Below are 24,633 nucleotides of genomic sequence, written 5' to 3' on the forward strand. Positions count from 1 at the left end.
TCTGAAAAAAATGTAGACTGCAACCGAGTAAAGAGTGAGATAACACAAGCGGTCATATTTAGCCAACTCTTGGGTGATAGAAACCATAATATGAATTAGCGTATAGCAATTACTATTTACAATTCATCACATCATGGGTGAGCTCACCAGTGATCGAAATAATTGAGTAAAATTATGGTGGGTAGTTTATGCACGCCGCCATGATTGTTTTTCTTCGTCAATCAAAGATGAGAAGATTAGTTGGGTTTGTTTGCAGAATGCATGTTGAAGGCGAAGGGGGTGTGTCGTCTACCTTCATTCACTTTCCATCATTAATTTCTGGAAGTTTGCTTGAAAGACGAGTGAACCATCCCTTAACCTCATTTGGCTATAACATCTTTGGTCTGACAGACATTTACGTGACACCCAGAATGCATTGAATGATGTCAACAAACATGGCTTCACACATAGCTGGCAAATAGCTTAGCAGTAGCTCATCATAAATCAGTACAACCTTCAAAAAAGTACTTTACACGCGTGTCCATTACAATCTATGCAAGAATCAACATTTTTGATTAGTCAACAGTACTTGAAAATGTGAATAAAACAGAAAATAAATAAATGATTACCACACAAAACATTTTCTAATAGTTATTTGTTGATACAAGTTGCCCGTCCTGGTGTTATGATAACTGATGACAGAAGGTTTGTTTATGCTTCTACCAGTGGCTAGATGGAGAAGCTAGGCCTACAACAGCTCTATCTATCTATCTATCTATCTATCTATCTATCTATCTATCTATCTATCTCTCTAACTGTAGCATTGTAGCTAAGCCTAACCCTTTTCCTAACCTTAACCTCATTCTCTTAACCTCCTATGTTAATTCACCTAATCTACCACGTTAATTATCCTAACCTGCTATGTAAACAAACCATCTGTGGAGACAAATCATCAGTATCACCACACCGGCAGCCAATCACGTCACCCCTGACACTCACTTGGAGACAGTGTTGTTGATTACAAGACCATGGTGATTGCCTACGGAGCTGTGAAGGGAACGGCACCTCCATACCTTCTGGCTCTGATCAGGCCCTACACCCAAACAAGGGCACTGCGTTCATCCACCTCTGGCCTGCTGGCCCCCCTACCTCAGTTCCCGTTCAGCCCAGTCAAAACTGTTCGCTGCTCTGGCACCCCAATGGTGGAACAAGCTCCCTCACGACGCCAGGACAGCGGAGTCAATCACCACCTTCCGGAGACACCTGAAACCCCACCTCTTTAAGGAATACCTAGGATAGGATAAAGTAATCCTTCTAACCCCCCCCCCCCCTTAAAAGATTTAGATGCACTATTGTAAAGTGGTTGTTCCACTGGATATCATAAGGTGAATGCACCAATTTCTAAGTCGCTCTGGATAAGAGCGTCTGCTAAATGACTTAAATGTAAATGTAAATGATTATGTATGTAGCTGTAGCAATAGCAATGTATTTCAAAAGGAGACAACTGTCCCTCTGAAGTCATAGGTCCCTCTGAAGATGCTGGTGGTGATGTAGTCAGACCAACAGTGGGTGAAGTACAGTTAGTCTGCGATAGTTGGAAGGTCTCCAGCCATTTCACCCCTCCTGGCCCTGCAGTTGGCTTTGATGAGTTCTAGTCTGGAGTGCAAAGCCACCTTTAGGCAGGGCAGAGCTATGCAGGCCAAATACAGGCCAACGCAATGGTCATGATAAGGTCAGCCTGGGCAGCTTCAGGATATAACACAAGGTAATACTTATTTGACGGAATTAGCATTTGCATTGTTTTATAGAATTAATTGAAAAATGCGAGAGCCTGAAGTTCCTCGTTGTCCACATCACTAAGGAATTATCATGGTTCACACACACACACCAACACAGTCACGAAGAAGGCACGACAACACTTCTTCCCCCTCAGCAGGCTGAAAAGATTTGGCATGGGCCTTCAGATGCTCAAAACATTCTACAGCTGAACCATTGAGAGCATCTTGACTGGCTGCATCACTGCTTGGTATGGCAACTGCTTGGCATCCGACCGCAGGACGCTGCAGAGGGTAGCTCCCTGCCATCCAGGACCTCTATACCAAGGGGTGTCAGAGGAAGGCCCCCAAAAAATTGTCAGACTCCAGCCACACAAGTCATAGACTGTTCTCTCTGCTACTGAACAGCAACTTTTGGCTCATCACATACTGTATACTGCTGCTACTGTTTATTATTTATACTGTTGCCTAGTCACTTTATCCCTTCCTATATTTACATATTACCTCATACCCCAGCACATCTACTCGGTTACCGGTACCCCATGTATATAGCCAAGTTATCGTTGTGTATTTATTTCTTGTGTTATATTTCTATTATTTATATTTGTCTCTCTCTGCATTGTTAGGAAGAGCCTGAAAGCATTTCACTGTTCGTAAACAACAGGTGTAGACTAAGCATGTGACAAATAACATTCGATTTTGTTTGAAATGGCACCCTATTCCCTTTATAGTGCACCACTTTTCATCAAAAGTAGTGCACTATAATAGGGAATAGGTTTTTATTTGGGATAGTCCCAGAGACTTCAACATCTAAAACACCACATTCCAGAGATTATAACACTCGGCTCTCTACTGCAGATCTGCATAATGCTGGGAAGAGAAAGGAGCAGAGAAGGGCATGATTCCTCTGATCAAATTTCACTATTGCAGACATCTACAGTATAGTCCGCGTATTTTATAGCACTATTTATTTTCTGTCATATTAATTTGATCCCAGTGTATGTAAACAGTTTAACTTCCAAACTAAAATGTTGATATTTTGGTGAAAAAACTAACTGGGAAGGAGTTTGACTGTGTCTATTGGAAAAGATCAGAACAACGTGCCAGAGAAAGGAGTGAGGAGGAGATTGTGAACGAGTGGGAGAAGATAACTTCAGTATGTACTGATAATGAAGTGTTCGTAGATTAGGAGGTGTGTGTGAGAGAGAGTGAAAGAGTGAGAGTGTGTGAGTGAGAGAGAAAGAGAGAGACAAGGGGGTGCAATGAAGCTGGAAGGAAATATAGTGTGACGGTTTACAGTGAGTCTGTGACTATGGTTATAGAGGCTGGGAATAGATACGTGTGAGTGGGAAAATTAGGTCAAGACTGACTGACTGAACTGAGCAGTAGCGGCAGCACTACAGAGCACAGCATGGGTCGATGTCTTCTTACAAACCTCTGAAGTGCCATAGGCCACAACACACCGGCAGAATAGGTGCCAGGAGAAAATTCTGTGTTTACATCCGGCACCGTATAAGACTTCTTACACTATCTTATGGGGATGGCATCCTTTTAACTAAAGCAATAACATTCTCTCTTCATCTCGTCTCACTTCGGTTATGGGTACTGTATACACAACACTAAGGGCAGGATTCAATCCAATGTCAAGTGCGTAACACGGCACGATGGGATTGTATCCCGACCTAAATGCCAAACACTGAATAACATGTAGTTGCTGGTTTAATACTGAGTGGATGTCCTTCAATCAGTCAGGTAGCCATAACTCCTCTCGTCTGCCAAAACAATGTTGAGGTACTCTCATTTAGCCCGCACAGTTCTGTTTTAAATCAGGACACCCCCTGTGAGGATTCTTAATTATTGTGCCTCTAGATGTCTCACCACCATGACTCATACATATTCATTCTTTCTTTCTTTCTGGTTTCTTTTTCACACCCTTCGGCGAGTCTTTGAAGTTGTATTCTGAAATTGTCAGTCTGCTGCTCAGATGAAAGTAGGGAGCCGTCTTGCTTTTGCCTGTTTTTTTGTCAGAGGTTGTTGTGTTGTAAAGCTCAGCTCTTTACATGGAGAAGAAGAAGAAAAAGAGGGAGACTGTTTCAACTGGTATCAACTCCAGTCTGATGTTGGAAGAGCAGAAGTTTCCAAGCCACATAGGGAGTGTGATTTGGATAGAGCATCTCCAATCTTCAAACCATGACCGTAGGGTGTAATTGGGTTTCTTCCCCCTGGTCTGAAATGACATCTCCTTTGCAGTGCCTCTCTCCCCAACGTTGTCTCAGAGCATTTCGTATTATTCTGTACACAAATCCGAAACACTACGTTTAGTATGATATGTTACGTTTCATATGGTATGTATTCATTTGTGGATGTCCGTCACCCATTTCTTACGAACAAAAATATAAATACAACATGTAAAGTGTTGGTCCCATGTTTCATGAGCTGATTATTTTTTTGTTTATGCTTATTTCTATCAAACGTTTTGCACAAATGTGTTTACTGTACATCCCTGTTAGTGAGCATTTCTCCTTTGCCAAGGTAATCCATCCACCTGACACGTATGGCATATCAAAAAGCTGATTAAACAGAATGAAGTTTACACAGGTGCACCTTCTGCTGGGGACAATAAAAGCCTACTCTAAAGAAATGCCGTTTTGTCAAACAACACAATGCCAAATTTTGAGGGAGCGTGCAATTGGCATGCTGACTGCAGGAATGTCCACCAGAGCTGTTGCCAGATAATGAAATGTTCATTTCTCTTCCATTTGCCACCTCCAACATTGTTTTAGATAATTTGGCACTACGTCCAACCGGCCTCACAACCGCAGACCACGTGTAACCACGCCAGCCCAGGACTTCACCTGCGGGATCATCTGAGACCAGCCACCCGGACAGGTGATGAAAGAGTATTTCGGTCTGTAATAAAGCCCTTTTGTGGGGAAAAACTCATTCTGATATGCTGGAAGGGTTAGCTAACATGTTAAATAGTTGCAAAGTAGCTAAAAAGTAGTAAGTAGTTGAAAAGTTGCAAATGAGCTAAAATGCTAAAGTTGTCCGTGATGAGATTCTAACTCGCAACCTTTGGGTTGCTAGACGTTTGCGTTATATACCCACCAACCAACCACCCTACTTACATTTTTGCCTTAAGTAACCATCTGTCTTATGTAACCATTCCAAAAGTTAAATATTATACTAATGTCCTGCATTTACATTTACTGTGTTACGTCTAGTCTCCCCCATTGTAGTACCTTTCTTCACATTTGCGGTGCCTCTCTCCCCCATTGTGGTGCCTCTCTCCCCCATTGCGGTGCCTCTCTCCGCAATGGGGGAGAGACTTCACGGTTGTCAGCAGGCCCCAATAAGGCCAGTCAGAGAGACAGAGGCACTGAGTCTTCTCAATCACTCCACTGAGCTCAGATTGAGACAATAGTATGTGTGGGTGGCGGTGAGAGCGCACCTGTGTGTTCAAGCATGTTAATAATGAATTAATTTCAAAGCTGCGAAATGCTTGACGAAGGAGAGCTTTATGGGAATAACAATCCTAGATGATTGTGAGAGAAAGACTATCTCATATCATACCGTGGAGGATGGTTCAACATATTTACAACATTAGATAGTGTTGCTACAACACAGGATATCCATCAAGTAAACAATGTCTATACTGGTTTACAGTGGATATACTGTACATTTCTGATTTGGAACATATTGTATATACAGCATTCTTGTGATCCTAGATGTATCAAATGCTTTGGACATTCCAGCACATTGCAGAACTGAGTTACTGCACTTGCAGATAATACAATTACAAACATTGTGTCTGATTGGGATGTTTAGTTCATTCCAAGTTTGGGCTTGAAGCAGAGGTTATCCTGGTATGTTGCATACTGTAGCTCCCTTGCAGTCAAGTGAACTAGAAATCACATTTCCTTAAACACTTTGGGTGAAGGCCGGAACTTAAAGTTTAGACAAAAAGCAGTAGGGCACGGTGGGGTAAATTGAGCAATTTTTTAACAATCAGCATCAATCTGTCAAGGGAAATATAGTATTCTTTCTAACAAGGATATCTACATATATTTCAGGATGTTGTGTATTCCTGGAGATAAATCAGAATTCAGGTAAACATTACAGTTTGAAAACATAGCTTGTCCAAAACAAAGTTGTCTCGGGTAAGGGGTAGGCCTACATTGAGCCGTGGGACAGGGTAAGTTAAGCCACCTACACATTTCTGTAATGAATTAAATTACAAATCACTTCTAATAACTTTTAATCACTTTTTTTAATCACACACATTTTAACACAGGCTTAACACCTAACAAACAATTTGTACTTTTTTAAAACACTTTTAACATACAGTGGGGGACACAAGTATTTGATTCCCTGCTGATTTTGTACGTTTGCCCACTGACAAAGAAAGGATCAGTCTATAATTTTAATGGTAGGTTTATTTGAACAATGAGAGACAGAATAACAACAAAAATATCCAGAAAAACATGTCAAAAATGTTATCAATTGATTTGCATTTTAATGAGGTCAATAAGTATTTCAGATAATATTTTTGCAGGAATCTCCTTGCGAATGATTTTGCCGAAGATTGTATCTCCGCAGGCCTGGGCGTTTTTTGTCCAGTATTTTTTGTTTTTTTGTTGTGCGCCTATTTTGTTATTTTTATTAAGTGAAGTGTTAATTATTATTATCAAAATATAGGACAAAACACACATCACGACAAGAGACACCACAACACTACATAAAGAGAGACCTAAGAAAACAACATAGCATTGCAGCAACACAACATGGCAGCAGCCCAACATGGTGGCAGCACAAAACATGGTACTAACATCGGGCACAGACAACAGCACAAAAGGCAAAAAGGTAGAGACAACAATACATACGCAAAGCAGCCACAACTGTCAGTAAGAGTGTCCATGATTGAGTCTGAATGAAGAGATGGAGATAAAACTGTCCAGTTTGAGTGTTTGTTGCAGCTTGTTCCAATCGCTAGCTGCAGTTGAGACATGGATTGTGTATGTGTGCCATTCAGAAGATTCAAAAGATTTATTGTAAGTGCGTTTGAACGAGGTATGGTAGTAGGTGCCAGGCACACCGGTTTGTTTCAAGAACTGCAATGCTGCGGGGTTTCTCACGCTCAACAGTTTCCCGTGCGTATAAAGAATGGGTCACCAACCAAAGGACACCTAGCCAACTTGACACAACTGTGGGAATAATTTCATTCAACATGGGCCAGCATCAGTGGAACGCTTTCCACACCTTTTAGAGTCCATCTCCGGACAATAAAAAACATGGAATAATGTATTTAACCTTTATTTAACTAGGCAAGTCAGTTAAGAACAAATTCTTATTTACAATGATGGCCTACACCTCTGCAAATTGGGGGGGGGGGGGGGGGGGGGGGGGGGTGCAACAGGAAAGTGTTCCTAATGTTTGGTATACTCATCGTATAGAAACGCAGGAGAAATCATGTTTTTGACTCCAATGGGTCTTTAAGGAGGCGAGAGTAAGATAAAGTTAGCAATATAGACTTATGGTTGTGGGTTTAAGAGAGAGAGGGATATAAATTATTGTAGGATTAAAAAGACTGCAAAGGATGAGCTTTAGAGAAATCAGAAGTGGGAGAAGAAACGGTAGGAAGAAAAACAGCAAACGTGGGCTACGTTTGTGTAAAGCCTGTCGCATGCATCCCAGTTGAAACAGTTTGAGCATATACACTGCTCCAAAAAATTAAGGGAACACTTAAACACATCCTAGATCTGAATGAAAGAAATAATCTTATTAAATACTTTTTTCTTTACATAGTTGAATGTGCTGACAACAAAATCACACAAAAATAATCAATGGAAATCCAATTTATCAACCCATTGAGGTCTGGATTTGGAGTCACACAAAATTAAAGTGGAAAACCACACTAAAGGCTGATCCAACTTTGATGTAATGTCCTTAAAACAAGTCAAAATGAGGCTCAGTAGTGTGTGTGGCCTCCAAGTGCCTGTATGACCTCCCTACAATGCCTGGGCATGCTCCTGATGAGGTGGCGGATGGTCTCCTGAGGGATCTCCTCCCAGACCTGGACTAAAGCATCCGCCAACTACTGGACAGTCTGTGGTGCAACGTGGCGTTGGTGGATGGAGCGAGACATGATGTCCCAGATGTGCTCAATTGGATTCAGGTCTGGGGAACGGGCGGGCCAGTCCATAGCATCAATGCCTTCCTCTTGCAGGAACTGCTGACACACTCTAGCCCCATGAGGTCTAGCATTGTCTTGCATTAGGAGGAACCCAGGGCCAACCGCACCAGCATATCGTCTCACAAGGGGTCTGAGGATCTCATCTCGGTACCTAATGGCAGTCAGGCTACCTCTGGCGAGCACATGGAGGGCTGTGCGGCCCCCCAAAGAAATGCCACCCCACACCATGACTGACCCACCGCCAAACCGGTCATGCTGGAGGATGTTGCAGGCAGCAGAACGTTCTCCACGGCGTCTCCAGACTCTGTCACGTCTGTCACGTGCTCAGTGTGAACCTGCTTTCATCTGTGAAGAGCACAGGGCGCCAGTGGCGAATTTGCCAATCTTGGTATTCTCTGGCAAATGCCAAACGTCCTGCACGGTGTTGGGCTGTAAGCACAACCCCCACCTGTGGACGTCGGGCCCTCATACCACCCTCATGGAGTCTGTTTCTGACCGTTTGAGCAGACACATGCACATTTGTGGCCTGCTGGAGGTCATTTTGCAGGGCTCTGGCAGTGCTCTTCCTGCTCCTCCTTGCACAAACGTGGAGGTAGCGGTCCTGCTGCTGGGTTGTTGCCCTCCTACGGCCTCCTCCACATCTCCTGATGTACTGGCCTGTCTCCTGGTAGCGCCTCCATGCTCTGGACACTACGCTGACAGACACAGCAAACCTTGCCACAGCTCGCATTGATGTGCCATCCTGGATGAGCTGCACTACCTGAGCCACTTGTGTGGGTTGTAGACTCCGTCTCATGCTACCACTAGAGTGAAAGCACCTCCAGCATTCAAAAGTGACCAAAACATCAGCCAGGAAGCATAGGAACTGAGAAGTGGTCTGTGGTCTCCACCTGCAGAACCACTCCTTTATTGGGGGTGTCTTGCTTATTGCCTATAGTTTCCACATGTTGTCTATTCCATTTGCACAACAGCATGTGAAATTTATTGTCAATCAGTGTTGCTTCCTAAGTGGACAGTTTGATTTCACAGAAGTGTGATTGACTTGGAGTTACATTGTGTTGTTTAAGTGTTCCCTTTATTTTTTTGAGCAGTGTATTATGATGACATTTTAGTTCGTTTTGATGTCAGGCAGGGTTTTTTTTCCCGGCTGTTCGCGCACACATTTTTTCTTGAGGAAAGTCGAAGTTCGGTAGCCAAAGTCTACGACCTTTCATTGGTGATTGGTCAACAGTAGGGGATGGGAACTTTGGACGGGATTCTTCCATTAAGTGTTTGTTGTCATTTAACGAGAGCACAGCAGCAGCTACGCCCTACTAGATTTCATGAAGTACTGCACCAAGTATCTTAGCTAGACGTAAAATTGTGGAACTAAAACATCCTCTGCAAAAATGTAAACATTACAGATCTCTTGATTTATCTTAGATAAATTCTGATAATTTTGAGGAAGCATTACTAGTTATGTTGTTGCACGGTGGCTCAAGAGAGATTAACAGCAGCAATATTGCCGTTTTTTTTTCAAGTTTTTCAAGCAAAGGTCTTTAGGGAGTATGCGAGCACATACAGTCGCTTCACCTAGCCAAGTTCTGCTGGGCGCAAACCGAACCTATGTATGCGGATGACTCTTAAGAATCCACCCCTTTCTTTAAATTTTCGCCTAAAATTACATACCCAAATCTAACTGCCTATAGCTCAGGCCCTGAAGCAAGGATATGCATATTCTTGGTACCATTTGAAAGGAAACACTTTGAAGTTTGTGGAAATGTGGAAGAAATGTAGGAGAATATAACACAATAGATCTGGTAAAAGATAATACAAAGAAATAAAACAACCGTTCTTTTGAAATGCAATATTAACATATTTGAAATGCAAGAGAAAGGCCATAATGTATTATTCCAGCCCAGGTGCAATTTAGATTTTGGCCACTAGATGGCAGCAGTCTATGTGCAAAGTTTTAGACTGATCCAATGAACCATTGCATTTCTGTTCAGAATTTTAGGTCAAGCCTGCCCAAATGTGCCTAATTTGTTTATTAAAGGAAGCGTTTCACCTTATTAAAACTAGAATTCAGTTCACGTAACAGGATTGAGGGACAGACGTAAATGAATCACTAATCACTTGAAATAAAAAAAAATCTTCAGAAATGACTTGTCAAAGCAAGAACATCCCTTTACAATGATGGTGAAAACATGGAGAAATTTGGGGGTTAAGTGGGTTAAAACCTTCCTAGAAGTCGTAAAAACATGACAAGGGACATGTTAAAATTGAGATTTTTGGCACTTTAGCAAGTCTTTATTGAAATAAAAAATCTGATTTATTGAATTTTCCATGTTGTCTATACTTAAGGGCTCTTCATCTAATATAACAGGCTTTTAAAACGCAATATTGGTGCACAATTTCTTCTTAAAATATCAAAGGGACGCAAACTGTACAAAATGTATTAGCTGAACAACCCACCTACCCTGACCATTGGCCACACAGTAAGAATAGCAGTCAACCAACCCAGCACCATTCCATTTAGCCTTCTAGAACCCTTACAGAACACTGACCACAGAGTAAAGAACTTCAGACAGTCACCAACCAAACTGTTATAACCAAGGAGAATAAAACATCTACTGTGATTGGCTTCTAAAAGCAGGACAGTGTGTGCAGCAGCAGTGTTGACAGACAGTGTCCGCCAGGCAGCATGGTTTTCAAATGAGGGGAAATTAGAAAGTTGGTCACGAGGCAATTTACAGCTGTTAATTATGCAACGCAACCACTCTGCATATTTAACAACCTGCCTGAGAGGCAGTGATTTACTCCATATTGGATGTCTAAATGACTGTACTGTGGTGTGTGTGTGTGTGTGTGTGTGTGTCTGGTTCGCTTGCCTGCGTGCGTATGGGGTTAGGATTCCGAACAACGTCTGAGACTTACCTCCTTGTCTGAGACTAACCTTGACAGCTATAGAGAGAAAGGGATCAACTGAAGTAAAGTTGTCTGTATTTACAGGCTATAATATAATGAAAGCCAATAGATTTTCCATTGAGGGTGGTTGGTCAGAGGAGGCATAATGTCACTGGCACGTCCATGAGGCTGGAGAACAAAGGAGACTGTGTAGCTTTCAAAGATATCCCTCTGGGCTGCATCCAGCCTGCCAGTAGCCCTACTGTGCCTAAACAGACTAAACAGACTGGTCCCAATACATTTGCCATTCTCTCTGGACTGAACCCTTTTACTGTGTCTTTTACTTGTTAAGATGGTTCTAAAACGTCCCAATTGGTGATGTTTGTATAATAAAAATGTTTGTCAATAACTGGAATTTAAGCAAAGAGTGATGACGCAATATATATATTTTTTTTTATCTGAATCTCACATTTCCATGATTGCTACAAGTTGGCCTCATTGCTAATGTATTCCTATAAAGACTGTTGATAAAAGGGTGGATTGGAATCTCTGTCTAAACCTTGGGTGTTTGCATAGTGATTATATATCTTATATCTTCAGACTTTCACAGAGTCTGCCTGCTGCTACAGTAATTCAGCCCAGGAATGACAGTATTAGCAAACGCAAGATGTTGTCTGGGGGATATGTTCAGATTAAACAGAACCAGAATGAGGCAGGGAAACACTCAAAGTGAAAAACATGGCAAAAATCACAAGGAAATAAAAACCTATAATGGAAGATCTTATCAGCACAACAGATCCGTTTCTTCTTGCCAACTGATTGCTAAAAACTGCAAAGCTAAATCATTTGCGGATGCGGTATTGTGAGTGTACCCATAGATATCAGCTTTCCCTGCACACATAAATGAATTGAGAAGATCTAATGTCTGATAGTGAAAATGAGAGCAGTTGCAGGCAGCAGCCAACCAAAACAGTATACAGAAGCCCACCCTAAGCACTGGAGCATGGCCTGCCCTCACAGCCACATAGCAAGGCAGCATAACCTATTATGTGGCCATGGAAAGTGGCAGCTGTAGGTGGCTTTATATTCTGGAGTGGTGAGATGGTGGGGGTGGCGGGGAGGGTTTAGAAAGTCCTGCACTCTGACATTCTATGTGAATTCCAAGGCATTCCAAACATTCCGTAGGCAGACTCAGAGGCCCCTGACACGCTCTCCAAAACCCACAAGAATGGAATGGACAGTGACACCATGACACACACGCATACGGAAAGTATTCAGATCCCTTTACTTTTTCCACATTGATCCTTAGAAAACCCTTTTGCAATTATGTTAGCACAGCTGAAAACTGTTGTTCTGATTAAAGAAGAAATAAAACTGTCCTTCTTTAGACTGGTTGAGTATCTGGAGCGTCAGCATATGGGGGTTCGATTACAGGCTCAAAATGGTCAGAAAACAAATAACTTTCTTCTGAAACTCGTCAGTCTATTCTTGTTTTGAGAAATGAAGGCTATTCCATGTGAGACATTTCCAAGAAACTGAAGATCTCGTAAAACGCTATGTACTACTCCCTTCACAGAACAGCGCAAACTGGTTCTAACCAGAATAGAAAGAGGAGTGGGAGGCCCCGGTGCACAATTGAGCAAGAGGATAAGTACAATAGTGTCTAGAAACAGACGCCTCACAAGTCCTCAACTGGCAACTTCATTAAATTATACCCGCAAAACACAAGTCTCAACGTCAACAGTGCTGGCCTTCTAGGCAGAGTTACTCTGTCCAGTGTCTGTGTTCTTTTGCCCAACTTAATCTTTTATTTTTATTGGCCAGTCTGAGATATGGCTTTTTCTTTGTAACTCTGCCTAGAAGGCCAGCATCCCGGAGTCGCCTCTTCACTCTTGACGTTGAGGCTGGTGTGGGCCTCTGTACGCCTATGTAGATATTCCATTAAAAAAAATCTGCCGTTTCCAGGTACAATAGTTATTTACAACATTAACAATGTCTACACTGTATTTCTGATCAATTGGATGTTATTTTAATGTTACATTTTTTTGCCTTTCTTTCAAAAACAAGGACATTTCTAAGTGACCCCAAACTTTTGAACGGTTGTGTGTGTGTGATATATATATATATATATATATATATATATATATAGTGGCTTTTGCCTGAAGTTTGGACAAAACAAGCCACAGATCTGGTTTCTGGGAAAGAAACTTGTTTGTTGTTTTAGCAATTAATGAATGCGTTTTCCTTCAAATCTCCCTTTTTTTTGACAGGATGACATCTCTTGGAGGATAATTGACATATTTACATGAGTGAGTCTCCAGTTGAGAAGGGTATAATTTCCACAGCAGCACGTTCAGTCTCTATTTGTGGAACCAAACTTTGAGCCAATCCAGTCCATGCTGTCTTCAGGTCACTGATTTACTCTACTGCTATTCCTTCATGCTCTCTCTCTCCATTTCTTTCTCTCTCTCTCTACCTCCCTCTCTCTGTCCTTCTGTCTCTTTCCTCCCCTCTCTACTCCCCTCCACTTCCTATCTCTCCCTCTTTTGATGAACTGCCGGGCCATACATAAGGGAGACTGGAGGTATGGGGCCCTTTGTGGGAAATGAATGGGAGATTGATTGCAGAGAGAACAGTGTTATACTTCAAAAAACCAGAGTTGAGACCAGGGAGAAGGAAAGAGAAACAAGAGGGATTGGGTGGGAGATGAGCAGACAAGTACCACCTGGCACCTGTTGATATGTATGATGCAGTAGATTGATAGAAGAACTGATAGACAGAGTGACCAAACAGACAGACGGTGAGAAGCATGAAAATAAACAGACAGAATGACTTTTTTGTTCCTTCTCTCTCACTTCCAAGAGGAGAAATACTTCTAAGAGCACATATTTTGTGCTTTACCATACAATAATATATGATATAGCCTCTCAAGCGAATAGGATCAATTTCACAGCTTTGGTTTAGCTTTTGCTGTTGGTTTCTGGATAACTCGTAAATCGTCTGAAACAGTGAAATATTACCTATGCAAGGCTCCATCTGAACCTCATCCTTCATACTAGGATTTAAAGCATGCAAAACAGAACATATAGCCCTATTAAAGTGATACACCACTCCGTTTTTATAGTTTACTGTGCTACTTGCGTCGGCTCTCTCCTTCTCTCATCAAGCCCCACCCACAGTCACTCAATGAGCGCAGTTGTTGTTGCTCGACCACGAGATCATTTGCTGACCGTTCACTCTTTAGTCTGCATGATTACAGCAGATGCAACAATATGTTGATGACAACAATGCAGCTTTCCACTTTGCTTCCTAATATAAATCCTCAAGTGTTCCATAATTATACTATTAGTTTGTGTATCTTACTGTCTGCAAACAGCTAGTTTGTCTATTCTTATCAAGTTGCTAAAATAAATTGTGTTAGCTGCTTATGTTAATTGCTATTAAGTTGGCTAGCTAGCTAATAAATGTACTGAGTCAATACAGCCTCACACAAGTGCTGGTGTAGGCCAGCATGTTGTTTGTGCAATGGTATATTCTAAATCAGAGAGGAATAGGTGAAGCATGAATGTTAGCTACATGAAGAAAGAGAAAACATTTAATGTAGCCAAAGATTATATGGTCCTACTCCCCTGGAAACACTGACCAACACTTTTGTTCCTACCCTGTCACAATAATGCCTCAATAGAGATCCTATTAGCTAGTATTCTAATTCCCAGCCTCTTGGTTGTTTCATGTCAAACAACACTGTATTCAAAGTGCCCTCTATTACATTTGAACTATAGAATGTTGCATTGTTGGCGCTAGAAACATAAGCAATTTGCTGCACCTGTGATAACATCTGCAAAACTGTGTACACGACCAATAAACATTGAATTGATTAAGAATGACAAATCATTCTATTTCCTTGATTCCAACAGTTCACCCAAAAGTGTTGATCTAAATCGCAAGTCAAATCGCAATTACAATATTTGGTAAACAATAAGGCCAACATTTTTTGCCCATATTGTGCAGCTCTACGTGGCAGTAAACAGAGTGTGCAAAGCTGTCATCAAGGCAAAGAGTGGCTAAAATCTCATAAAACATACACTTTTTTGGTTACTACATGATTCCATCTGTTATTTCATAGTTTTGATGTCTTCACTATTATTCTACATGTAGAAAAAAAATAGTCAAACTAAAGAAAAACCCTGGAATGGGTAGGTGTGTTCAAACTTTTGACTGATACTGTATGTCTTGCCACCCTAGGGTCATGCACACCTCATAATGTTTAACTTGTATTATTCAAAAACATAAAATACCAGCATACTGGCCAAAATTGGAAAAATATTGTGATATGTTATTTTGGCCATAACGCCCAGACCTAGGGTAGAATTATTAGCTTGCTCGCTCCTTTAGCTCAACCCACTACCATGCCGCAATCATCCTAGAAAACCGGTAAGTATTCAGACCCCTTGACTTTTTCCATATTTTGATACATTACAGCCTTCAAAAATGGATGAAGTACATTTTTTCTCTCATAAATCTACACACAATAGCCCATAATGGCAATCACAGAGGTCAGACGTTTCTTGTAGTTGGCCACCAGGTTTGCACACATCTCAGGAGGGATTTTGTCCCACTCCTCTTTGCAGATCTTCTCCAAGTCATTAAGGTTTCGAGGCTGACGTTTGGCAACTCGAACCTTCAGCTCCCTCCACAGATTTTCTATGGGATTAAGGTCTGGAGACTGGCTAGGCCACTCCAGGACCTTAATGTGCTTCTTCTTGAGCCACTCCTTTGTTGCCTTGGCCGTGTGTTTTGGGTCATTGTCATGCTGGAATACCCATCCACGACCCATTTTCAATGCCCTGGCTGAGGGAAGGAGGTTCTCACCCAAGATTTGACGGTACATGGCCCCGTCCATCGTCCCTTTGATGCGGTGAAGTTGTCCTGTCCCCTTAGCAGAAAAACACCCCCAAAGCATAATGTTTCCACCTCCATGTTTGACGGTGGAGATGGTGTTCTTGGGGTCATAGGCAGCATTCCTCCTCCTTCAAACACGGCGTGTTGAGTTGATGCCGAAGAGCTCCATTTCGGTCTCATCTGACCACAACACTTTCACCCAGTTGTCCTCTGACTCATTCAGATGTTCATTGGCAAACTTCAGACGGGCATGTATATGTATTCTTGAGCAGGGGGACCTTGCGGGCGCTGCAGGATTTCAGTCCTTCACGGCGTAGTGTGCTACCAATTGTTTTCTTGGTGACTATGGTCCCAGCTGCCTTGAGATCATTGACAAGATCCTCCCGTGTAGTTCTGGGCTGATTCCTTACCGTTCTCATGATCATTGCAACTCCACGAGGTGAGATCTTGCATGGAGCCCCAGGCCGAGGGATATTGACAGTTCTTTTGTGTTTCTTCCATTTGCAAATAATCTCACCAAATGTTGTCAACTTCTCACCAAGCTGCTTGGCGATGGTCTTGTAGCCCATTCCAGCCTTGTGTAGGTCTACAATCTTGTCCCTGACATCCTTGGAGAGCTCTTTGGTCTTGGCCATGGTGGAGAGTTTGGAATCTGATTGATTGCTTCTGTGGACAGGTGTCTTTTATACAGGTAACAAGCTGCGGTTAGGAGCACTCCCTTTAAGAGTGTGCTCCTAATCTCAGCTCGTTACTTGTATAAAAAGACACCTGGGAGCCAGAAATCTTTCTAATTGAGAGGGGGTCAAATACTTATTTCCCTCATTAAAATGCAAATTAATTTATAAAATTTTTAACATGTGTTTTTCTGGATATTTTTGTTGTTATTCTGTCTGTCACTGTTCAAATAAACCTACCATTAAAATTATAGACTGATCCTTTCTTTGTCAGTGGGCAAACGTACAAAATCAGCAGGGGATCAAATACTTTTTTCCCCCCACTGTACCATGGCTATGCCTCCATGGGATGACAATGCCCCATCCACAGGGCACGAGTTGTCACAAATTGTTTGATGAGCATGACAACGATGTAAACCATATGCCATGGCCATCTCAGTCACCAGATCTCAACCAAAGATTGTCTATTATATTGACAAGACAGCTGTAACAATGGAAATAGATGTCCTCAAAGATAGAAGGCAGGCAAGAGGAGGAGAGATCAGGTGGGACCATTCTAGCCAATGAAAGGACAGATAAGCGTGTGAACAACAGGCCATGTTTGTATCTGTGCCACAATGGTGTCTGTGACAGCATGGGCAGCACCATTGAGGCTTAGTCCATTTTCTTATTCATTGGCTGATTGCTACCAACTCATAGCCAGTTGACAACTTTAAAAAATGGTGGAAGCCCTCAATGGCAATGTGCATGGTAAACCGATTATATCCAGTGGCGACCCGTCATTCAGGGCAGGTGGGCCACATTTCTTTGGGGGGGGGCTTTCCCGGTTTTGCATGTTATTTTGGCATTAATACGTGTCACATCAGTTTGTAAACAATGTAGAACAATATATATATATCATTGAGCTAACCTGTTAGGGCTAGGGGGCAGTATTGACACGGCTGGATAAAAAACATACCCGATTTAATCTGGTTACCACTCCTACCCAGTAACTAGAATATGCATATACTTATTACATATGGATAGAAAACACCCTAAATTTTCTAAAACTGTTTGAATGGTGTCTGTGAGTATAACAGAACTCAAATGGCAGGTCAAAACCTGAGAGATTCCTTTACAGGAAGTGGCCTGTCTGACCATTTGTTGAACTTCTTTTCCATCTCTATCATTTACTAAGGATCTCTGCTCTAACGTGACACTTCCCACGTCGTCCATAGGCGCTCAGAGCCCGGGAAAAAACAGAATGTCGTCATTCCAGCCCCAGGCTGAAACACATTATCGCCTTTCTCAAGTGGCCGATCAAGGGACACTGGCTTATGCGCATGACCCCGACCGCCCCCGCCTTTGGGATTTTTTCCTCTGTTTGCCGAAAAGGAGATTCCCTGTCGGAATATTATCGCTTTTCTACGAGAAAAATGTCGTAAAAATTGATTTTAAACAGCGGTTGACATGCTTCGAAGTACGGTAATGGAATACTTAGAATTTTATTGTCACGAATTGCGCCATGCGCGCGACACTTCTTTACTATTTCGGATAGTGTCTGGAACGCACGAACAAAACGCCGCTATTCGGATATAACGATGGATTATTTTGGACCAAACCAACATTTGTTATTGAAGTAGCAGTCCTGGGTGTGTATTCTGACGAAGACAACAAAAGGTAATCAAACTTTTATAATAGTAAATATGATTATGGTGAGTGCTAAACTTGCCGGGTGTCTAAATAGCGAGCCCGTGATGCCTGGGCTATGTACTTAGAATATTGCAAAATGTGCTTTCACCAAAAAGCTATTTTAAAATCGGACATATCGAGTGCATAGAGGAGGTCTGTATCTATAATTCTTAAAATAATTGTTATGCTTTTTGTGAACGTTTATCGTGAGTAATTTAGTAAAATGTTAGCGAATTCCCCGGAAGTTTGCGGGGGGTATGCTAGTTCTGAACGTCACATGCTAATGTAAAAAGCTGGTTTTTGATATAAATATGAACTTGATTGAACAAAACATGCATGTATTGTATAACATAATGTCCTAGGGTTGTCATCTGATGAAGATCATCAAAGGTGAGTGCTGCATTTAGCTGTCTTCTGGGTTTTGGTGACATTATATGCTAGCTTGAAAAATGGGTGTCTGATTATTTCTGGCTTGGTACTCTGCTGACATAATCTAATGTTTTGCTTTCGTTGTAAAGCCTTTTTGAAATCGGACAGTGTGGTTAGATTAACGAGAGTCTTGTCTTTAAATGGCTGTAAAATAGTCATATGTTTGAGAAATTGAAGTAATAGGATTTTTAAGGTTTTGAAAATCGCGCCACAGGATAGCAGTGGCTGTTACGTAGGTGGGACGAATTCGTCCCGCCTAGCCTAGAGAGGTTAATAAAGCCACATACAAACATGGTCTCTTTTTTTGTTTTCTTGAGTAAGGCAGCCTATCTCAGTGCTTTCTGTGGTGGTGGTGGTGATACAAGCCAGCAGAAAATACAGAGCGTTGAGACGTGATTGGCTCAGTGTTCTGTCACTCATGGGGACAGAACATCACCGCCAAGTCTAAGGGTAGAGCTACATTAGAAGTGCCCATCCTAGAAGGCACAAGGTCATTGGCCACAGATAAAATGATGTCAAATCACGTTATATCTAGTGGCTTTGATTGTACTGATCATGTCAATATCATACTTCAATATCTTAGCAAGCAGTTATCATCATGAATCAAATCGACAATCTTCTGGCAAATCCTTTTTAATCCTTGTCATATGAAGAGAAATAATGAAGAAATTATAGATAAAACGTATCGGTGCTCGTCGGCCATAAACAACAAGTTGGAAATCGCGAATTCAACAATGAGTGGTTTGGAAGGAATCAGTGGCTTGCAAAGCAATCACTAGCCTGCTACTTAGTGGATTAGCAGTGTGGTCACAAGTCTAAGATTAAAGGGTCTCTTTTCCTAGTTTAAAATTATAAACATTGAACATTGGCCATGCTGTCAATGAAGCATGATTTGTGCCGCGCTCAAAACAACAACTTAACTCAGAACTGCAAAATCTGACAGTGAGTTCAAGACAACTGGGCACTTGGGAAAACTTTCATTCAACTGAGAATTGTAAATTCGGAACTTGGGCTCCTTTCTAGATCTACGACCTGAAGATCACTGACATCATCATGATTATACACCCCCCCCCCCCCCCCCCCCGAGTTCCCAGTTGTCTTGAAAGCACCATACCTTCACAGAATGCCAGACTTTGATGACAAAGTTTGCCCTCGAAGGACCACCGCGCCACCTTCAAGTGAGCACAGACCAAGTCCAAAAATGTCTTGTATGATGCTGCATAAATTATGTAATATGCCAGGGAGATATGTATACTGTAGCTAAGAAAGTAATAATACGTGTATGTTGTGTAGTAAGCTGTTAGTAGCCCATGTGCCTCACCCTAATAATTTGGTATATTTTCACCTCTTAATTTCACCTACTGTTCTGACTTGGTGTACATGTAGCCTATAGACTGTTTTTGAGAAATGTAATCATCGAACATTGTAAGAGCTTTCATTGTCTGTTTATATGCCCCCTTTATTTATCCTACGGTTCTGACTTGGTGTACAGGTAGAAGACTAAGAACAGCCCATGTTCTGAATTCTGTTGGTGTACATTTCAAAAGTGCTGAACAAATTTATATTGACTACGTCCGTCTTAGCTCGCTCAATGTCTCTTATCCGCTTGTTGTCCCCTTATGCCATATTTTGTACACCGCGATTGTCAGTAGAAACCATATTTGTGTAAGCAAGTCAGCCATATCAGCTATGTTTTTTTAAAAGGCAGTAAATGAGGCTGAATGAACTATTTTGCTGCCAGACAAGGCTCCGCTGATAGCCAGGTGTAGCAGTGGTAGCTGCCGTTGGGACTGCTGTTGGGACTCTGCTGTTGGGACAGCTTTATGTAGGCCCTAACAGTTTATGGGCACCGTTTGTCACCATTATAGTGCAATTAATGTATTGTGTAGTGGCTTTGCTGGCATGCATCCCACAATATTTTTTTTTGCCCCACCAAGATTTACATGCTAAAAATTGCCACTGGTTATATCCATGATGATTCCTCTATCTCTATGACAGAAGGCATAACGCCCAGATAAGTTGTATTTAACGTCGCCGAAACACCACGGGCATCCAGTAATATATCAGTGCTTTTATAACTTAACCATTACAAAATGTCTATTCGATCAAATAAGCTTTACGTAGCAAATTGGCAATTACATTTTTTTGTTGACCAAATTCAACACTTCCTCATTGACCTCCATACAAAAATTCCTCACTTCATGGGCTTATTTTTGTGGACAAATTTAGGGTGGAGTAAAACCTCTCACTTGGTCTCTTCCACTCTGTCTTAAACCAACTGAACACTAATGGGAGATTCTGGACAGCGTTTTCCACCACCATAAAAAAAACACCAAATGATGGAATTTCTGGTGGAAGAATGGTGTAACATACTGTAAGAATATGTTGAAGATAAATACACAACGCAGAGACAGAGGACTAGAGGTCAAAAGGACGAAAGGTCAAAAGGACGAGAAGTCAAAAGAGTAATAACGATCAATAGAAAGTGCTTTTTCTGTAATAGGGGATTAATGAGCAAAGGGTCAGAAACATGGGAGGAATATGTCTTCTGAAATAGGATACTTGTTATTTGACCATTGGCTAGTTTTATTGCAAGGAATTCTAATTGGTCAACCACAGGCTAGGGCTGGGTTATAAAACTACATGTTGTCCCTTTGTTCTGGGGAGAGAATCACTGGAGAGAACCACTGGAGAGAATCACTAAGAGCATCACTAAGAGCATCACTGAGGACAGGGGAGCATGACCATCTACTTCCAAGCATGATTTGTCCTTTTTGAATACACCTATTTTCCTCCCCCTGATTTGCCTTGTGGTCTGTGTTATTAAAGAATAACATAAATTGCTAACAATACCTCCAATGGAGTTCCAGACACTTGTAAAATCTATGCCAAGGCACATTGCTGTTCTGGCTTGTGGCGGCCCAACACCCTATTAAGACACTTCATGTAGGGGTTTCCATTATTTGGCAGATGCCTGTATATTTAGTATTATAGCTAATATTCTCATTCTTGTCCATGTTGTTTTCATACTTTTTATGTGTATCGCTTTGGCAACATTGCCCTCGTCATTCATGCCATTAAAGCATACCGAATTTGAGAGAGACAGAGCGAGGACTCCAAGGCCCTGATACGCAAGCATGAAGAGGTCACACTTAATCAACCCCAGTCCCCCACACTGGCTGAATGAAAATAGCGGTCAAAGTCTTTATACAGATGGAGGAGAGGGGGATGAGTGCATGAGGGGGAAGAGAAGCAGTATGCTCTGATTTAATGCTGAGGCCTTTCCTCTATAAGAGGCATTTTACTTTAGAGGACACACACCACATGTTGAGTGTGTTGCATCTGGATCAGGAAGTCCCCACCATCACCACCTCATTTCTCTCTCCTCAGACCCCCAAGGTTCGAAAAAATAAGACAAACAGTGAAACCAAGAAAAACGTTGTGGAGTCGCTGTTCAGCCCAGCTTCATTCTATTAAATCATATCAAGATAACATTCTACACCCATTGGTGGAGGAGTCAGTCTACTCATTATTGTATCCATCCATCAATCCATCCTTCCACCCATCCAATCTTCAAATCACTTAAAAACCAACAGCGCAATGATTTTAACTTACCCCCTACAAACTGGATGCCCCCGGCCACCCGTCCAATGGTCCTGGAGATGAGGTCAGATACACAGCAGCCCATCAGGGCCGTGAGGGACACCAGGAGCAGCAGGCCACAGCCCACCCCTGTCACCACCGTACAGATCCTCCACTCCAGACTGGGGATACCCTGAAACGAGGCGTAACGCCCGCACTGCTCCAGCATCACCGTGGCCTGGTGAACCTCATCACGCACCGGGTACGAGCACCGCCGGAAGGTCCCAAAGGAGACCGGTTTACCCATCTGGGACCCTAGGAGCCAGTATGGCATAAAGAAACCCACACAGGAGGCCGCCGCACACAGGAAGGAGAGCAGAGCCCACACCACGCCCGCACATGTCAGGCTAGAACCCATATCTCAGTATCTCAGTGACCAGCAACAACGATGACCCCAATTTTTTTTTTTTTTTATCCCACAGAAGTTGTTTGCTTTTATCAGCAGCTCTGTTGTTGATGAATAATGTCCAGGCTAGCACCAGCAGTGTTCCTCATCCAGCCTCTTCTCTGTATGATGACCCCTGGTGAGAGAGAGAGGGAGAGAGAGAAAGACCGAGGGAGAGAGAGAGAAAGACATAGGGAGAGATAGAGAAAGACCAAGGGAGCAAGACAAGAGAGAGACCGAGTGAGGGGGAGAGAAAGAGAGACCGAGTGAGGGAGGGAGAGAGACCGAGTGAGGGAGGGAGAGAGAGACCGAGTGAGGGAGGGAGAGAGAGAGAGAGAGAGAGAGAGAGAGAGAGAGAGTTGGATTTGAGGTACAGACAGGAAAAACAACTATACTGTCACTGGATACATGAAGGTTAGTACCCCATGGGGAATAACATCAGATTAAGGGATCATTAACTAAAAAAGACTTACAGTGCTATTAAATAATGCAAGTGGCAACTCTTGACTTTGTTAATGTGCCCTTAATTTCAACGGGTGATTCATTTTAACAATACATACGTGTAATTATTTACATAGGTAATAATTATAATAGCTTCCTACATAAGTACAATACTGCATATGAGCTTTAAAATTCAGACGTGCTAAGCCTTAGCCTACTAATAATAACCCAAGGCAATCAAGGCTATTTTTAGAATGTAATGGCCTGACAAGTCTGCAGTGTTTATTTCCATAACAAAAGTTGCTAAATATAAACATAATTACCGCTCAGGCATAGATGTCCGTGTGTTCATAGATATTTCCTAATTCCTTTCATCTCGGCACCATAGGCGCTTAATTTCGAAGCAAACATACATTGTGTCGAGCATTCTATTCTATTCTTGTAACGCAAGGGAAAGTTTTCAAAAATCTTACGTTTCAATTCCTCAACGTGATCCCAAACGTGTAGGTGAGAGGTGGATTTCAAAGTTCAATGTAATTGATAAAGAGCAGAGCAACAAGACTTCAATAAAGTGCCCACCGTCGGTACAGCTCTCGTTTATCGAAAAAAAATATACAATATGTCAAACTCGCTCAGTTACTATAGGCAAAGCGGTCCGCGTTCTGGAGTTAACGGGAAACTGAAAACACCTCTGTCCCAATGCAGTGACCAGAGCAACATTCCTTGGCTTCGAAGTGAGTGACGACGACGTCGGCTTGAACACAATTATTCTGTGAGCAGCAGAATGAGGGTTGGTTTCTGTTTGCCTACTGCGGTTGCAGCTTGGTCTCATAGACTAGACGTAACACAGTACATTTAAATCCGGAACAATCAATTTAGTATGTTACATATGGTATGGTTACATGAGACAAAAGGTTATTTAAGGCAAAAACGAACAGCCTGGTCTCAGTCTAGACGTAACATAGTAAAGGTAAATCCAGGACAATCAAATGTATATAAGATGTTACGTTTGGTATGGTTACATAAAACAGAAGGTTACTTAAGGCAAATAGGAAAGGAGGTTGGTTGGTCGCAATCTAGTCCCAGAGCATTTCTCATTATTCTGTATGTAAATCTGAGAAACTTAATTTAGTATGATATGTTACGTTTTGTATGGTTTGTATTAATTTGGGGATGTCCATCAGCCATTTTATGTGTTACAAATTACAATTCGTATTATATGTTACTAATGTGCAAAACGTATGATATGATATTCTAGCTAGGTGGCTAATGTTAGCTAGGCTAGGGGTTATGATTAGGGGTTACGGTTAGGGTTAAGTTTAAGAGTTAGGTTAACTTGTTATGGATAGGGGGCAGTATTTTCACAGCCGGATAAAAAACGTACCCGATTTAATCTGATTATTACTCCTGCCCAGAAACTAGAATATGCATATAATTATTAGCTTTGGATAGAAAACACTCCAAAGTTTCTAAAACTGTTTGAATGGTGTCTGTGAGTATAACAGAACTCAAATGGCAGGCCAAAACCTGAGAAGATTCTGTACAGGAAGTACCCTGTCTGACCATTTCTTGGCCTTCTTTGCCATCTCTACCCAAAACAGGGGATCTCTGCTGTAACGTGACATTTTCTAATGCTCCCATAGGCTCTCAGAAGGC

The 24,633-nt window shown here is 42.0% G+C and overlaps 1 protein-coding gene across 3 annotated transcripts in view; it reads right to left on the reverse strand.

Annotated features, from left to right (window-relative positions):
• lhfpl6 (LHFPL tetraspan subfamily member 6) overlaps nt 1–23,775 on the reverse strand; it is a 61,708-nt gene extending 37,933 nt beyond the window's left edge. Inside the window, exons 1-2 of one of the 3 annotated variants that reach the window (XM_014195872.3) lie at nt 23,451–23,775; nt 22,125–22,672 (exon numbers count right to left, since the gene is read on the reverse strand). In XM_014195872.3, the coding sequence (XP_014051347.1) occupies nt 22,125–22,509 (385 nt within the window). In that variant the 5' untranslated portion in view covers nt 22,510–22,672; nt 23,451–23,775. Of the gene's footprint in view, nt 1–22,124; nt 22,673–23,300 lie in introns of all 3 variants that reach the window. The other 2 variants (XM_014195871.3, XM_014195873.3) reach the window with 2 other exon arrangements.
• Between the last annotated feature and the right edge of the window lie 858 nt (nt 23,776–24,633).

Source organism: Salmo salar, chromosome 04 (assembly GCF_965601325.2).
Source record: "Salmo salar chromosome 04, fSalSal1, whole genome shotgun sequence".
Lineage (NCBI taxonomy): Eukaryota > Metazoa > Chordata > Actinopteri > Salmoniformes > Salmonidae > Salmo > Salmo salar.